Source organism: Sturnus vulgaris, chromosome W (assembly GCF_052056855.1).
Source record: "Sturnus vulgaris isolate bStuVul1 chromosome W, bStuVul1.hap1, whole genome shotgun sequence".
NCBI classification, from domain to species: domain Eukaryota; kingdom Metazoa; phylum Chordata; class Aves; order Passeriformes; family Sturnidae; genus Sturnus; species Sturnus vulgaris.
In genome coordinates this window covers 72,173,802-72,191,957 of record NC_142282.1, presented here as the reverse complement: position 1 = coordinate 72,191,957, position 18,156 = coordinate 72,173,802, and the positions used below count along the sequence as shown (strand labels likewise).

The 18,156-nt window shown below is 42.3% G+C and overlaps 1 protein-coding gene across 2 annotated transcripts in view; it reads right to left on the bottom strand.

Annotated features, from left to right (window-relative positions):
• LOC148220403 (zinc finger SWIM domain-containing protein 6) overlaps window positions 1-18,156 on the bottom strand; it is a 284,732-nt gene that overhangs the window by 82,421 nt on the left and 184,155 nt on the right. For both annotated transcript variants that reach the window (XM_088155656.1, XM_088155655.1), the window contains exons 3-4: window positions 7,575-7,723; window positions 6,897-7,047 (exon numbers count right to left, since the gene is read on the bottom strand). In XM_088155656.1, coding sequence (XP_088011782.1) covers window positions 6,897-7,047; window positions 7,575-7,723 — 300 coding nt within the window. The remainder of the gene's footprint in view (window positions 1-6,896; window positions 7,048-7,574; window positions 7,724-18,156) is intronic.

Below are 18,156 nucleotides of genomic sequence, written 5' to 3'. Positions count from 1 at the left end.
TTGGGAGAGGGAAGGAAGGAGTACTCTGAAAATCTTATTCTGAATTTGCTTTTTTCCTTCTTTGTGTAGTTAATAAATTTCTTTTTATACTATTTTTAAGTTTTAGGCTTGCCCTGCTTCTGCTCCTGGTTCTGTCTCACAACAGAAAATGAGTATATTTAAATTAGCAAATCAAAACTATGACATTATTTGGTGCGTTGGCCAGGAAATTAAATTAAACCAAGACAGGAAGGCAAGGCTGTTTCTGATTCTTGATAATCAGTACAGCTGTAATTCATTGGGAAAGATTGTCTTCTGCACTAACCTTACAAACTATTCTCCTACATGTACAAACTATTCTACTACACTCTTAGAAAACCAGTTCCAGCATGTATTTGTATTTATATTTAAGCTCTAAATGGAGTCTTGCAACCTGTATCTCTAATATAGAACAGTATTAGACTGCTTTATAGTGTGGAAGGAGTAGAGACCCTAGAGAGGCCTCCTTGGAGAGACATTCCTTAGATAAGAATTGCTTAGTCAGAGTGACTAATCTAAGAAACATTTCCCCGCTTTCAAGCCCCCTGCTTTATCTCCCTGTAAAACTATTGGTCATTTTCCCAAACCCCTAAGCCATTGGTCCTTTTTCCAAGCCACACTGACCCTATAAAAAAACCCGCTTTTACTCAGTCCAGTGGACTGTTGCTGTTCCTGGACCCCTTCGAGAAGAAAATAAAGAACCCTGTGGAACCCCATACAGCACTCCTGATCTCCTTTCTCTGCGCCAGCCAGAGGTACCTCACGAGGTGAGCTGAAATCACTATAAGAGCTGATCGTCTGAACTCCAGGCATTGTTTGCATAGAGGTACCTCATGGCTGAAACCTTCCTGAGACACCAGGAAACGCTGTTCCTTGCAGGACTTCCTATCCAGGCACGTCGTGGCAGCCAGGGGCTCTGATCCCAGGCCCCAGGCAGTCACATTATAGAAGTGTGAGAGACTGAAATGTTATGGTTAATGGCTTAAACATTGTTATGGAGGACTTTTTGCCCATTATGGCAAAACTGTATAAAAAAACTGTGACCACTAAAGCCCACCTCTCCATAAATATGTCTCTTGACTGGAACTTTGGACTGAGTTAAGCCTTGCCTAAGGAAACTTGAGATAAGATAAAGGTGACAATATTGTCCAATTATTTCAGGTCTAGGGAGAAGTAAACAAGGCTGAGGGGGAAGAATGTATCCACAAGAAAGCCAAACCCAGACGCTATACTGAAATCAGCTCTGGCTGGGATTGTGGGGCAGGGAAGGGTGCATAGTACGCAGACCCATCTGCTGGGGCTAGGTTTGCACATGCTCCCCCCCAACAGAGGGAGGAGAAGGGCAGATTTTGGATGTGTGGTATAACCTCTGGTCAGAGGAAGTTAACACCCAATGTCCCTCAACACAAACCAGCTCAGTTGTAAAACACTCCCACCTCAGGAAGGCCACATGCACACAGGACATTCATGTAAGAGGCAGGTGAGGAGATGTCATAAACCATCAAAGACACCTGAAGTGCCCCCCCCAGACTCATTCCTGAAACCTTCTACCAGAGGACTGCATGGGATACAGTGATGCAACAGTTCGAGAGTCTGTTGCAAGAGACAGTGTCAAACTTGCCTGTCCACCAGGGGAGGTACCTAGGTGTTGGGGGTTGAATGCTTCCCTTTTCTTTCTGTGGAATTTCTCCCATTGTTATGCTAAGTGGCTACACCTTAAGGTAATGTTCTCTCGCAGGGAGGGGGGGGGAACCGGAAAAAGGAAAGGTGGGAAGGGGGTCGGGAGCGGGCTGGAACTCTCTCATGTTTGGCTCGTGGAGGGAGAGGACGCCCCGTGCTCGGATCTGGCATCTCCCCTGCCACCCCAGCGCTGAGATCCACGTGCCCTGCAGTTGGACATCGCTCTGCTGCTCTCCCACCTCACCCTACTACCTCCGGACACTCTGCCGAGCACCACGACCGACACCGTGAGCAGGGAGTCACTTTCCCCATCCCTCTCATCCCTGGGCCGCTGCCACCATCACCCAGCCCTCTTCGACTGCGCGGGACCTGCCCTGCCCACAGCACCGGTAACTGAGCGCAGGGAGATGGCCTGCGGCCAAAAGGGACTGGAACTGAGCTATACTGTTCTGTTCTGTTGTCAATTTTTATAGCTGTTGTTGTTTTCTGCCTTGTTAGATATCAGTAAAGAACTGTTATTCTTATCCCCACATCTCCTGCCTGAAGGCCTCTGATTTAAAACTAAAATAACTAAAAGGGAGGGGGTTGCATTCTGCATCTCAGGAAGGGGGCTCTTGCCTTTCCTTAGCAAATACCTGTCTTTCAAACGAAGACACTGGGCATTCCCACCTAGCCCAAACATATATTAATCCATTGAACTCTGTGAGTCGCTGGACCCTCACCACTGACAGGACCAGAAAAAGATGATCAACGAGACTCCATCGGGATCCATGGAGTGGTGAGGTTTTCTACTTTATCTGTCTCCTTCACTCTCTCTCCCCCCCACCACCTCTTTTTCTATTTCTTTCTCTCTCTCTCTCTCCCCCTCACATTTACTTTTAAATAAAATCCATACTATTGGCTTTGACATATGGTCTCATTTGCACCTTTATTCAGGCAGAGGCCTTTCTCCAATAATTTTAATAATCGTATTGTAAATACAAGAGAAGCGCACGCTGACCAGAGACATCTGAGATGAGAAACACCACTCCAGGAGTTTTGCAGATCTAGTGAAGACTAGAAGCAGTAAGACTGGTTATAGGAGAAAAGGTAGTTCAAATAAATGAAACTGAATTAGAAAAGCCAAGAGAGCAGCTTCAAAGAAGCTGCCTAGACCTGCTTAGCAAGTGTCAGACAGCCCAGAAGCAAACAGACCTATATTATTGGATTGGTAAATCCCACTATTTGTGCATCTGTGCTTGAGAAATTATTCTTATCAAAATTGATCAGACTTATAGTGCTGAATTGGTTATAATCAGGAATTTAGCCCAGCTGCACCCAACCCCTATGATCTCTGAGGACCAGCTAGAATGCAAGGGAGGTTATTTTCTGCCAAATTTGTATACCCTTAATCCAACAGAATATTGGCGTAGTTGGCAGGATTGCCATGGATAAACTGCTACAGAAATGTAAGTGTGCACCCTCACAAGCTAGGAAAGACTGAGTTAAAAGTTTTGGAAAGTTATGATAATGCATATTGAGCAGTATCTAACAGAACAGAAACTAAAAGCTGGAAAAGGGAATTATCTGTGTTATATTAAGTACTTGTCTATCCCATGCAAAATAAGAGGCTAAAGAATGCTTGCCATTCCAAAAAATTCCAAGTCTGGTATATTCAGTGATTCAGCTTGAAAACAATCTGCTAAAAGCATTATTGGCCTTTGAAAGGAATTAGAGAAAAAAAGGAAATTTGCATAAACTCCCTTTTTGTGGAAACTGGAAACTTAAAAATTAATTTGCTGCAGTAGAAAAACAAGAAAAATATCTGCAAGAAAAAAAATTAGAACTGCTAATGAGCCAATCCCCCTCTCCAAGATGGAATATGTGTGGTGAGTCTCTCTGACCAGAGGGGATTGGATTTTATCAAGTGAGGAAGAAGCTGGAAGCTATTGGGGTCCTGGCGTATTTCTAACCACCACTCCCAAAGATCACAATTATTCTTTAACTGCACAGGTGGTATATTGGGCAGGAGGAATAGATCTGCAGGATAGGGGAGATCCACTGGTTATTAAAACTGCTCGATTCTCTTATCTCGCAGCTTCTGTGCAGAAAACAGTTTGTATACAGACTATGTATGAGAGGGACAGGCTTAGAAGGTCTCCTATGTTAGCCCCTATCGATTCAGCCAGCTTAACCCATTCTATTCGAGGTCTTCCGAACAGTCTCAAGACGTTTGTAGCAAACTTTCAGGATGAAATGCAGCAGATTCGTGTCCAAAATGGCACAGTTCCTGGGCATCCAGGGGGCTGGGGGCAGATGATGCGTTTAGCTACCTGGAGTGAATTCGTGCAGGAAATAGTGAATTATGGATGCTGGATGGGATGGGTCAGATAACCCTTGTTAAAGCACCTGAGCCTGCTTGGTGGGTATTAACAGTACATTGGCTCCAAGGCAAATACCCTGAACCTTCTATTGATATTCAAGTCAGACCGTAAAAAATTATGGTTAAATTTCTAATTGACACAGGGACCCCTGTGGAGGGAGCAGAAAACATTCCCAAAGCAGAAAACCTCTCTGTGTCCCTGGAACAGGCCCCATGGAAGATGATACCTTAAAGATAAGAAACTGCTTTCTTAGTGACTAATACCAAAAGGAATTCAGCCCCCCTTGGTAGACCCCTGTGTTATCTTTTTGTAATATTAGTGGTTCATTTTCCTTTTGTATTAATAGGTTAGTTTTGAATCTAAAGTCGTTCGTGGATTGGTTAACATTTAGAACTCCCTTGGTTATTGGTTCAAAATGTAAAACCCCCAAAACATAGAAAAGGCCCTTTAGAAACCCCAACCGTTGAATATGCTAAGACTGGATACCTTCATAGAATAAACTATGGAATTGTGCCTCTCTTCATGTTCCGATCTCTTTACTCTGCTGGCTTGAGGGAGTGTTGCAAGCCAGATTCTATCTGGGCAAGGCTTGAAAGTGTGTACTGTCGCCAAGGACTGCTGGGGCAGTCTCGGGGTCTCACGAAAACCCCCAAAATAACCGGCAACAGACCCCCAAATGTCAGTGATTACAAAGTAAGCAGCAAATGTTTTGGAAATTATACCCAGTGACCGTAAAAATTTTACCAGAATTGATGGTATAATAAAGGAATGTCCAACAGCAAAAATTTCCATCTGACTCTTGGGGGAAAAACTATTTACTAAGGTTGAAGTGCTTGTGGGGGCTGCCCAACTAAAACTTTTAGGATTTGATTTACTTTATGAGCAAACCTGGAAACTCCCAGATGGAACTCTGTGGAGCTTCACAGTGGAAGGCACTGGGTTTCTGGGAATGCAAATAGAATCTGAAAGAATGTGGGATGATTCAGGCTTGGAAAATTTTATCAATTCATTAGGGACATCGATACCATTGCTGCCTTCTAATATTACTAATGTAAAACAGTACCCTATGCCAACAGCAGCACTTATGGGGATTGATGAGGTGGTGACAGATTTGGAAAAAAAAGAGGCATCATTTAAAGGACTAATTTGCTTTATAATTCACTGGTGTGGCCAGTAAAAAAACTGACCTGGCACTGGCATTTCACAGTATATTGACAGTTAACTGCTAATATCACACCTCTAACTGCTACAGTTCCAAACATTGTCTAGATAGTGACATTGCTACTAGGTGCTGCTCATGCTTAGATGGCTGCCCTCAATGTTAAGGACATATTTTTCATTATTCCCCTCCCTGAACAAGATAAAGTACATTTTGCCTTTACACAGAGGGGAATCCAATACACTTTCACAAGGCTATAAACATTCTCTTGCTATTTCTCACAATGCCTTGGCTAAGGTCTTAGTAGAGATTCCTATTCCACCTGACATTACATTATACCAATACATTGATGACAACCTAATAGGGGGAGATGATCAAGAAAGTGTAAAAGACACAATGAAAAACATTAGTGAAACACTAATTGAATTGGGATTGGTTGTTCTGGAATCAAAATGCCAAGGGTCAGCACAAGAAGTTAAATTCTTAGGAGTCTGTTGGATTAAAAGAGCCACTTCTGTTCCTATGGACACCCTGAAAAAAATGGAGCACAGGCAGAATTCATCTTTTGTAAAGAAGTTCTGGGAACTTTAGGCTACTGGCGTAAACATATTCCTCGGTTTTCTATTATTGCCCATCCCTTATACAATCTGCTCAGAAAAGGAAAATCGTGGGAACAGACAGAACAGCACACAAATGTATTAGAATTGTTAATAAGAGAGGCTGAGGCTGTTCCAACAGCTTGGCCTTATACACCTGACTGATCCAATCCATATAGAATGACGGTTAGTGAGTATGGCTCTCATTGTAACCTTTGGCAAAAGGGACCACAAGGGCCAGAAAGACCACTGGAGTTTAGCTCCCATTCTTTCAGTGATACTGAACTGAGATACTCAGATCTTGGTAAGGTGTGCAAGCATTCTAGTGTTATTTTTTCTACTCACCTACCCACCTTTAAAATATTGGTGACATTTACCTTCAAGTTATTTTTAATGTCCCTTTCCTGCCACAAATTCCTATATATATTTTGAGAACTTTTGAAGCAGCAGTTCAAAACTCTCCGTGAGTTTCTTGAACACTTTAAAGCAAGTGTCTTCAGACTTCAACAGTTTAAATAATTCCTTCCCCATTTCAGCATGTGTTCTTCTCTCCATAGTACATGTTATATCTGGTCACAACTGACCTTTCCTGTAAAGCAGTGTTAGTTATAGCCCTCTGTTACTTGATCTCCTTTCCTACTCAGTAAGGGACTTCTGCTTTCCTTTGTTGCTATCTTCTCATACTCTTTATAAATCTTTTCTTTTTGCCTTCTATTTCTCTCTAGTTGTTAATTGATTTCTTCCTTAAGCTTTCCAGTTTAGCTCTAGTGGCTTCTATACTTACCCTCAGTTGTGTAGCTACATTTCCACTTTTTGTTGTATTCTTTTTATAGTTCCTCAGGTACTTACAACCTGTTGCAATCATACTTGTTTCATAGTATGCTTTCTCTCCTCCAACTCTAATTGTCTCATATAGTAGATCAGAAATTCCATTTCATCCAACCTTAACTGAACGAGCAAACCTGAAGAAAATTCTAACTTGCTTTACCTAGTACCACAATAAGTTTATACCCCAAATATGTAATTGTTTCTTCATTATACACATGAACACTTAAATGATTTTGAAGTCTATGCATTTACCCAGTTCATCCCAGAGTTGCCTATACTTGTCAGTCATTGCAGTTCCTTGTTGTGTCCAAAGCGACAGACGAGGGTCAGCCATGAACTGTTCTGTTATCAACGTCAACATGCGAGCTCCATTTGAATCTCTCATCTTTAGCATCTCTCGCACCTAGGAAATTAGTCTTTTAATATAAACTTGAAAAAACCTTAGAACAAACCATAGTACAGACAATGTGCTGAAGTGTTAAACATTCCACCTCTGTTAAATAAGACATATAATTTATATATTTTATGTGACATTTTTAAGTAGAAAAAATAAGCTGCTTTCCCAATTTTAACAATTTTTAGTTTCAGTATCTCATTGCAATTCTGCAAACACACTTCTTCCACAATTAATCCACAGGTGTATTATGCAAGCTGCTGCAAGACCATAATTTCTACAGGTGTCTCCAACATTTTGAGGGTAGGAAGGAAGAGAACAGCAAAGCTGTAGACAGTTGAAATGCTACTTCATATACTTAAACTAATCTAAAGACACACCAGATTGTATCCCATTGCATTATTAACTTGCTATCATGTTCCCAGGGCTTTGTCTTGTTTTAGAACAACAGGACTTTGAGTGAGACCTGAACAAGTACAGACTGGATGGGGGAGTGGGAGGGAGAGAAAAGAGGGAAGTTTGAGTACTCAACATACCTTTGCAAAAAGCAAATTGAGTTGCTTCCCTGATCCATGGTATCCACCCTGGGAGAGGAAGAGTTTAACCTGTTCTTGGACCTGTTCCTCATCCAAATGCCAGCAGTTTTCATCATCTATGCTAGCACCTGCTGTTGGGTCAGGAGCACCTGCAAATAGCAAGAAGATAAATAATTATGTTCTATATAAAGAAAAGAGGTTTGTGGGTCCAGGGCAAATTAGTACTGCAAAGGGTTTTGGATTTGTGTATTATCCCATTTTGGATGTCTTGACTTTAATGGTTCTTTAAAACAGACCTAAATTTCTCCTAAGTAGTCTTAAGCACTTAGAAATGACACTTATGAAAAGGTATTTAAACAAACAATATTTTATAATAAAACATTAAAATCAAGATGAGTTTCTTCCTCCCACCTCAGCAGTTATTCTAGAATGCTTTTACAAACAAAATTACACTTAACATCATAATTTCAACAACTGCAATGTTAAAACTACTCTCCCCAGAACACCTGTGTGATTTCTGTACCTTCAGGAATCTTGCTCAGGTTTAAGTTACCGCTAATGAGCACTGCTATTGATGAACATGAGGAAAATCATCAGTGCCTTTGAGCTGTGATGGCTCTACAAAGCTAAACAAAGAATAAAGAATAATCCCCAAGCAAATCCAGAGTATTTTCGCACTTAAAGGCATTAACATAAATAAGTTACAGCTGTGCAAGATTGTGGTGCTTCTGAAGGAGCATTTTTACATTAGGCAATGTCATCAGCACACAGTCAATTTAAAGCAACTCTACCTGAATTAGCTTAGTGCCAACTGAAGTGACTGCATTTACATCAGGCAGTGTTTTGGCTACAGGTTGCTCTAACTAAAATTTTGTAGTTGAGATCAGTGATTTTCCCCTTATGGCCTTTTCTAAAGTCTGACAAAAATAAAACAAGTTCTTGCAATATCTAACAATCTACATATTTCTGAAGAAACCTGAATCTTCACTGGATATTTTTAACAGGTATTCTAACTGAAAAGGTTGAAAAGCACTTATCTAGACTGTCAGGGGAAAAAATGGTAGTGCATCACCATACTCAGATGTAAGGAATTTTAATCATGCCCAAGACTGAAGTTAACTTGGCATTTTGTTTTTTAGGCTTGTCACAACTGTGTAATCTCTATCTCTGTTAGGTTTTGAGAAGATGTTAGAAATTTAATTGCATCACACTATCACTTTTAAATGCCACATCATGTTACCTCTGTAGCCAATACTAAAAGAAGAATACTGGCAGGGAAGGAAAAATTACATGGTCAGATTTGTAAAAATTTGCTTTCAAAGAAGTCCTGAGAACATGAAAAGCAAAGATAGCTACAACTCTTTAGATGTTTAGAAACATTGATTCTATTGATTTAAGCCTTTATTTCACAATTGCATCTCTGCCATGTAAGTGAATCTTTTAAGTGGTTGCAGAGCATGTTAGAAGCTTTATTCAATGAAAATATAACCGGAAGATTTAGAGGGTTAGAGGGATGTCTTGTCTACTAGTTGCTGAGAGAGTAAAAAAGTATTTCAGCTCAGCAACTTCCTAAACTGCCTCCAACATCAGAGCCTACAGCTGTGAACATTGCACTATTGTCCATATATTTTTTTTTTAGATTAATAAGAAATTGTGGTTTTGAAGATGTGAAAGAACTACCTTCCACAGGAACCATAAGACTGCTTCAGAAGACAGGAATCCAGTTCAAGACAGTACAAAACTCAAGGAATGAGAAACTTGCCCTTCTATGAGTGCTTCCATCTTTACCATGTTAATTTTAAGGGGTTTTAAATTCAGTCAGCTACATGTATCACAGGCTGATAAGTCTTCAGTTGCAAAAAACTAGATTAAAAGGGAAATCAAGCCACATGAGATCAAGCCACATGAGGTCAAGCAGTGCAGTTGTTGAACAGACCCAGGTTTGCAGTATCACCTTGCAATTAGTTTAAATATTTCATTGCTCTAAAACAGAGGAAAAATCTGTGAAAAGGAAATATATAAAAAGCACCAATATACAAAACACACATATTTATCCCCCGCTTGAAAGGAGATTTATATTTAAATAATCTTGATATTGTTACCAAACAAGTTATATTTTTTAAAAAAGGAGTATATGCAGTAGTGGGGGAAAATGTTGGGACCTAATCAACAAGAGGGGACATTTAATCTGTGAAACAGATAGTGGCTGATGGGCAAGTTCTGGGCGATGTCCATGTATTAGAAAAACAATTAAAGTTAGCATTTGACATGCTTTGGTGCTCTCAGACTTGGGGGAGGAAGTTAAACCCTGGGAGAAAGATACATTGCTGAGAACTGGGCACCAGGAATGCAGAAGTTATAGACTACAAGGACATTTTGCAGAAACCAGAGATAAGGAAGAAACTAAAAAAGACAATTCAGCAATTGTTCTGAAACTCTCCCTATCTGGGAAAAAGATAATAAAAAGACTGAAAATGTGGACTAATTAGCATGAGAAGCAAGAAATCATTAACCAATAGAGGATAGAATTCTAATTAGTAGAACTATGTAACTTGTAGCCAATGAACACAAATTCCTTTGTTTGCTAAAATGTATAGTTAGAAGTTTTTATAATTGGTGTATATTATTGGTGGATTGATTCCCCATGTACCTCAGTGCTGAATAAAGCACTGTCGACTTTCTTACCTAAAAAGCTGGTTGGAGAGTTTATTTCCTGATTTTTGGTGACAGTATGGCTACTTTTAACTTGTATTTTAAAAAGACTAAGATTTCTCAGCTACATTTCCCTATTCAGGGAAAAAAAAAAACAACTTCTTTCCATAACTATTTGTATTTTATAAAAAACCTCATCATGGTGCCGTTTTGGTTTTTGCCTTTTTTCTTTTATATGTTCTCCGTATTCTTCACACATATATTTGTAGCTCTGTAGCCTATTGTACTAGTGGCTAGTTTTCCCAGTAGTTTTCCACGGCCTTTCCCTAGGCAGAAGGACAAAACAAACTCCAGAGCTCCAAGCCTCGGAGGGTACAAGGCCTCAGTCCTATCTTGGTTCTTCCTGGGAACCAAGGCCCAGAACAACTCTTTGAGATACATTTCATGGACAAAGTACAGCTAGTGCCGAGAGGGGGGCTCCAGAGAAGGGGCTTGACCTGGAGGAGAATTGCATCACCACTTGTCCTCTTAATTGGTGCTTTTTATCAATTATGCTAATTTCCTAAAACCTATAAAAATGTACTCATCCCTGGGGGGGGGCGGGGGGGGTGTGAGCTTTTGTGGACATCTTTCCATAACTGCCCCTCAAGGCCTTCAAATAAAAATACACTTTTATATTGCCTCCTTACTAAAATTATCTCAAGTTTCATTTCCAGGTTGGGAAAAAGGCAAGTCAGTTTGCACTATACCTTCCCCAATGGCTCAGCATTACTATACTTACACCAGTGCTATTTTTCATGCCACTGGGTAAGAAGACTATAAAAGCTTAAGACATCAAGCTGAGGGTCTGAGCTCTACAATGCTATTCAGCATAGTACTACAGGTACTTCTGATTCAGAGCAATATTTTCTCACAAGATCATATATAGGCTACACTCAGTATGATCCAAATTTTTAACCAGAATTTATAAAGAATTTTCGATATACATGTAACTGTCTACAGTTTGTAATTCGCTGATCTTTGAATATAATTGGCAGTCTTCAGCAATAGCCATGAACTAACAAGGCAAGGAGAAGGCATGTCAGATTGGGCACAAGTCTAAACCCCATTTGCAGCCCTGACAGCAGCCAGGCATCCTGATGTTGCTGCTGGAGAAGCCTCAGCTCCCACTGCCCATGTTATTCTTGTTTTGGGGTCGAGACATGACCATCTCCACATCTCTCAACCAGGCACCTTTCCAGATCACTACATTCACTTACAGTCAAGTCATTAAGGAAATTTCCCAGTTTGACCATTGACCTGAGATTTTCACTGCTGGGACTGAAGCTCCTTCACAGTGGGTGGCTCCAGTGAGCTGACGGGTGCTCCATTTGACTCCCTACACACACCACACACAGTCAGACCAGGTTTCCTCACCAGCTCCACCCCAGGTTTCCCATAGCAGTCTCAGACCTCTGCTTCCTTTAAGTAATTTAATCATGGTGCAGTGACACAATAACAGCTGGCGCTGGTGCCTCTGGAGAGGGACCCTGAACAAAGGAATCCCTGGACTTTTACTACAGTCTGTGCACCCATTCCAATGGTGATTTTGGGTCTGGGGTCTTCTCGTTGTTCATTGGCTTCTGCAGGGTCTCTGGGTGATTGACTGGCCAGAGCCACAGGTCTGCTTGCCCTTAGGCAAAGGGTCGATGTGCCTAATCACGACTCATTGCCTGGGGCTCCAACCATTTCCCCCACCCAGGGAACACCTTGCAGCTTGCACTGCACCTACACAGTGACCTATGGGCCCTAGGTGTATTCCTCACCAAAGTGAACATCGATTGATCTAGTCTGCTTCCTCTCCCTCTAGCACACTCATCATTCTTGAGCAACCATAGGATTTCTACACTGCTGCTTTTCTTCTGAAGACCTGGGATGGGAACTATCTAGATGGGAAAGATGGGTGCTAATATCTTTACAAAATACTCCATGGGTGACGGTCTTTAGGAGAAATGGGTGCTAATGTCTTCGAAATGGGTCTTAATACCTCTACAAGCATCAGGCTGCACAAGTTTCTTACAGAACCCAGACAGTTTGATCAGACAGTTTGAACTCCTGAAATTTAGTGTAATAGGGCAAATGGGTCGGCAGTGCAAAGTCTATTGCAGAACTCATATAGCCTGAACTTCTGAACTTTGGGGGAAAATGACGATACATGTTCAAGGGAGAATATGTGGTAGGCGGTTTGGGAAGGCTGTAGCTTCCTAGTAACTCAGCCAATGGGAAAAGGAAGAGGGCAACATGCAGCCAGGAGTTTAGGATAAAAATAGGCTGTGCCCTCCAAAACCGAGAGAGAGACCCCATGGGGTATGCCCTAGTGGAATCTGTCCCTTTATTTGAATGAAGTTGCAGGACTCCTCTATCTCCTTTGTGGACACTGTCTTTTCATAGCGTGGCTTTTCCACACAATCTGAACAAGCAACAGGACCGCAGAAGGAAGCTGCCTTAGGAGCTGTGAAATGAAGTCCTAGCAGTAGCTGGCAAGTAGATCTGAAGGGTCAACCCGAAGGCAGCAACCTCGCTTGGGGTGCAATGCGGCCCGGAGCAAGCACAAGGCTTCAGGAGATGGGCAGTTTGGCTGAGGAGAGGAACATGGGCAGCCCTGAATTTAATCACTGCAATGCAGTTTGGTACCAACACCAAATCCCTTTCCCCAATTCTAAACTGAGGATAAGTGTTACTTATGCGCTTTAAAGGGGTGTCATGAGGATAAATTAGTGCCCAATTGAACTATGAAAGAGAAAAGCACTGTATGCTAAATATTAAAACCTGTAATCAAACTGTGTCACTTTGTTATAAGTATATGACATGTTGTTGGCTTTTTGCAAATATTGGGATAAATGCTATATGTATAATGTTGAAATAGCTTTTCTCTACGAATATAGCTTTTTTTCTTTTCTTCTTTCTCTTCTAATAGCAAGTTAGACATAAGGTTTCTTGAGACAGTATGCTTAAACTACCCACTTAGTTAAGATAACAGCCCGTGAACGTGTGATGGGAGCCCTGCAGTTGACACGACAATTATCAACACTCACCGCTGCAAAAAGCCGGGACCACCACCCAAATTAAAAGGTGATAAGAAGAGGATTAAAACCACAAGCCAAGAAACACGCATGCTCTAAAAAGGCAAACCCAAGGAGTGGCCATGCTAAACGGCTCCCAGAAAAATTTTGACTCTGCATGAAGAACTATGAATATGCAACGGGTTGATGTATTGTAAAACGTATTTAAAGGGGCATTTTCGAAGCAGCCTGTGTGCTCTTGGCAGCATGCCAAGCACCCGGCTGTTTTAACCCTTTACTTTAGGTTTTTCTCCTATTGTCTTTTTATTAAACCTTTTAAATTTTACCAGGACAGTGAAGCGTGTTTTTCACGATTGGGGGATCGTCCGGGATCAACACCTCGCCTCCAAGACCCCAGGGGTCCCAGAGCGGGGGGGGGGGGGGGGGGGGGGCGCGCCCCTCCTGATTTCGGCGGCCTCGCTCCGCTTCCCCTGGTGTGGATTGGGGTTTGCAGGTCGGATAACCCGGAGGACAAGAAGGAGACGGTAAAGCAAAAGGGAAAAAAAAGGAGAAGGAAAAAAAAAAGGGCTCTCTAAGACCGCGGCATTAGCCTCACAATTCTTGTGCACGAAGACCCGGACAAGAAAAAGGATTGTTTAAGTACTGTTCGGGGGGGCGGATACGGGGGGGGACGAGTGGTGTGTGTGTCTGAGACGCGGGCTGGTTACTCCAGACCTGCGAAGCGAGTGTGCAGTTTCGGAGAGCTGCAGTTCTGAAATTTCGTGAGACATTCAGTCAGCGAGGAGACGAAGCGAGAGAAAAAGAGTGAAAGAATCCCCCCGTGGGTAATCAGGACTGGGTCCCGGGTGAGGGGTTGAGGACTCCCAGTCAAGGGTTTCCTGGCACAATCCACTGGGAAACGGGAAAAGTGAGGGCCCCACAAAAAAGCTGCCAAGTTGAGGGGAAATCCAAGAGCATCTGGGCTTTAAAAAGCTGCCAGGTTGAGGACCCCAAGAAATCTGGGCTTTAGAGGTTTTATACCCATAGGTAAATATTAATAAGTGACTTAAAAAAGTAAGAGGTACCTTATTTTTGTTTGTGTCTTGTTGTGAGTGGGGGGAGAGTGAGAAAGAGGAAATAAAGAAATAAAAACGAGTGAATGTGAATGAATGAGAGTGTATGTAGTATAGATAGTTGATCTTAACTTTATTCTCTGAAGTGAGGTGAAATACACTGTTGTGTGGGGGGAGAGGAGTAATATTCCAGTGTTGGGGAAGTGGGAAATAGGCCAGGGGCGAATAGATAAAATCCTGAGAAATGGGGGGGGGAAAATAGTAAAATAGGCTCAGGAGAAAAAGGGGGTAAAAGGGTACCAGCAGAGATACCTGAAGATAGCCCTCTGGGAGTTATGTTAGCTAACTGGGATACTGACCCTTCTACAAAAGAAAAGGAAAAAGTAATGATTCAATTTTGTATGATAAAATGGGCAAAAACGGAAATAAGATCTGACTATGTTTATTGGCCCAGATATGGCTCTTTTGAAGCTTGGATTTGCCAGGCTTTAAACGTATTTGTAAATTCTAAAGAACCTGAGAGGAATGTTGAATTTGTCTTTACAAATGAGTTGTGGATCAGCCTGTAGATAAGGCTAGCACTGAGAGATAAAAGAAACAATGGGATGGATTCCACTGATTGATGAATGGAAAGAGATATTTGCCTTTACAAACAAACTGTAGGGCTGCTGATAAATGAAATTGGATATGAAAGAAGCAACGGGGGGGGGGGGAACTATGAATTCTATAAGAATTAAAAATTAAAAGGGAGGGTTATACATTACAGGGGAATTTCAGGTATCAGGCGTTCTGGGAAGTCTGTGCCTCTCAAGTACCTCAGCCAATGGGGAAAGAGAGAGGGAAATGCGGCCGGGAAAATAGGATAAAAAGGAGGCTGCGTCCTCCAAAAATTTGAGAGATCCCAGGGGAATGTCCCATGGCCTCTCCCTTTATTCGAATAAAGCAAAAAGGACTCCTCTGTCTCCTTTTTGGACATAAACCTCTGGTGTTTGTGGATTAATTTTCCTGACAAACCGGTTAACCCGGAAGAAGGAGAATATGCTGCATGCTGGATAAGAGAAAAAGAGCCACTGGGAGTAAAAGTTTATAAAATACCAGAAATCCAAGAGAAAGAAAAGAAAAAGAAAGAAAGAGACTGGGACCCTCTAGATATGTTTCCCCCTCCGTTCCCACTTGCTCCTGCACCGTTCGGGGCTGCGCCGCTGCCCCAGCCCCGGAGTTCCCCCTCGCTCCAGTCTTGGAATTCCCGTTGGCCCCGGCGGCGCTGCCCGCGGGAATCCCGCCGGCCGCGCTGGGCCCTCCACCAGCGCCGGCCGCTCCTCCCGATACAGCCCCCGCCCCAACCGCCACGCTAGCAGCGCCAGCGGCTCCATTCCCACCTGCTTATCCCACAGCCACCCCGGCTGCCCCGTTCCCGGCCATCCCCGGCCCAGCTACGCTGTCCGCGCTGGCGCCAGACACCGCCGCTCTGGCCGCCATGAACAATGTGCTTGCCCGTGCCCCGGTCTGGTTTCCGCCGGAAAACTCTGCCCGGTCGGCGGTTCCGGTAACAGTCCCCGCCCACACCCCCTCCCCATCCTCGAAGGACTCGGGCTCTGAGGGGGCGCCTCCCTCTGTCTCCGTTCCCTCAGCCATGGTGGCCTCGGCTGTCCAAGGCGCCTCTTCTCTTAAAGGGGAAACGCCATACCAAAATACAATAAGTTCCGTTAAACGGCAGACTTCCTCTGATACCTCCCCGAAACTAGAAAAGAGGGACATAAGGGACAGTAAACAAAAAGATTGGGAAGAAAAGATTCATTTATTCCCATTACGAGAAGTTCCTATAGGAGGAAGTGGAACAGGATTTGTTAACTCCCCTTTAACTTCTTCAGAAGTTAGAGAATTTAAAAGGGAAATTAAAGGATTGTTAGAAGATCCCATAGATACAGCTGAACAATTAGACCAATTTTTAGGCCCAAATATTTTTACTTGAGAAGAGATGTAATCAATAATGAAAATAATATTTTCCCAAGAGGAGAGACAGATGATTAGAAATGCTGGAATAAAGATTTGGGAAAAAAAACAAAACAGCAAAGACCACCGGGGGACCAGAAAATGCCAATAGCCCCTCCTAATTGGAATCAAAATGAGGAGGCAGGGAGACAACATATGAATGATTATCATAATTTGATAATCAAAGGAATAAAGGACGCAGCACCTCGGGGGCAAAATATCAAAAAAGCTTTTGAAGTACAGCAAGGAAAAAATGAAACACCAACAGAATTGTTGGAACGTCTTCGGAAAAGTATGAAACAATATTCTGGAATAAATCCTGATACAATACCAGGACAGGCTCTATTAGGAGTTAATTTTGTCACTCATGCCTGGCCAAATATTAGAAAAAAGCTGGAAAAAGTAGAAAACTAGCACGATAGATCACTAAATGAATTATTAAGGGAAGCTCAAAAGGTTTATGTCCGGAGAGATAAAGAAAAAGCCAAAATAGAAGCAAAAGTTATGGTAGCCACTATGAGAGAAAGTAATTTCCAGAGAAATTTGAAGCCCATAAACACCACTCCTAAACGATCAGGTCTTAAAGGAAAAAACAGACCCCCAGTACATGCAAAATCTCAGGAGCCCTCTAATGCCTGCTTTTACTGTAGGAAGGAGGGGCACTACAGGAAAGAGTGTCCCCACTACAAAAGGAACCTGAAAATCTTCCGGGAGATAGGCTCAGAAAAACAATAGGGGAGTCATAGGCTCTATTTTCTAGGGGACAAATACCAACTAGAGCCTGTGATAACTTTAAAAGTGGATCCCCAGGCGGAGGAATTAGAATTTGTGGTTGACACAGGGGCAGAAAGAACCTGCCTATTAAAACCCCCAAAAGGCTGCAGTATAAGTAAAGACACTGCACAAGTAACACGGGCAAAAGGAGAAGATTTCACAGTGCCTATCGTTAAAAATGTAATAATTGAGGGGGAAACAAAAATTTGGCTGGGAGATGTCTTATTGGTTCCTGGGGCAAGAAGCAACTTATTAGGGAGAGATTTACAAGTAAAGCTAGGAATAGGAGTAATACCAATAGAAGGGAGAATGACAGCTAGAATTTTAAAACAGCCAAGAGGATGAGGATAAAATAAATAAAGAAGTGTGGGCTGGGGAAGGAAATGGGGGGGGGCTGGATATTGACCCCATAAGGGTCACAATTGAGAGAGAAGAATGTCCCATACGTGTACGTCAGTACCCTATATCCTTAGAAGGGCGAGAAGGCTTAAAGCCGGTAATAGAGGGACTAATAAAGGATGGGACATTGGAACCTTGTATGTCTCCTCATAATAATTCTTCCAGTAAAAAAAGCCTGATGGGAAATATAGATTAGTATAAGACTTATGGGAGATTAACAAGAGAACTCGGACCCATTATCCTGTGGTACTCAACCCTTATACCCTTCTGAGTAAAGTCCCACCCCAGCATCAGTGGTTTAGTGTAGTAGACCTCAAAGATGCTTTCTGGGCATGCCCATTAGCAGAAGAAAGCCAGGATATTTTTGCCTTTGAATGGGAAGATCCAAAAACTGGGAGAAAGCAGCAACTAAGGTGGACAAAATTACCACAGGGTTTTACAGAATCTCCAAACTTATTTGGACAAGCTTTAGAAACAATATTACAAACCTTCCCCACTCCTCCTGGAATACAAATTATCCAATATGTGGATGATCTTTTATTATCTGGGGAAGCTGAAGTTAAAGTTAGGAAGGCTACTATAAAACTTTTGAATTTTCTCAGGGAAAAGGGATTAAGAGTATCAAAGGGAAAACTACAATTTCTGGAATCA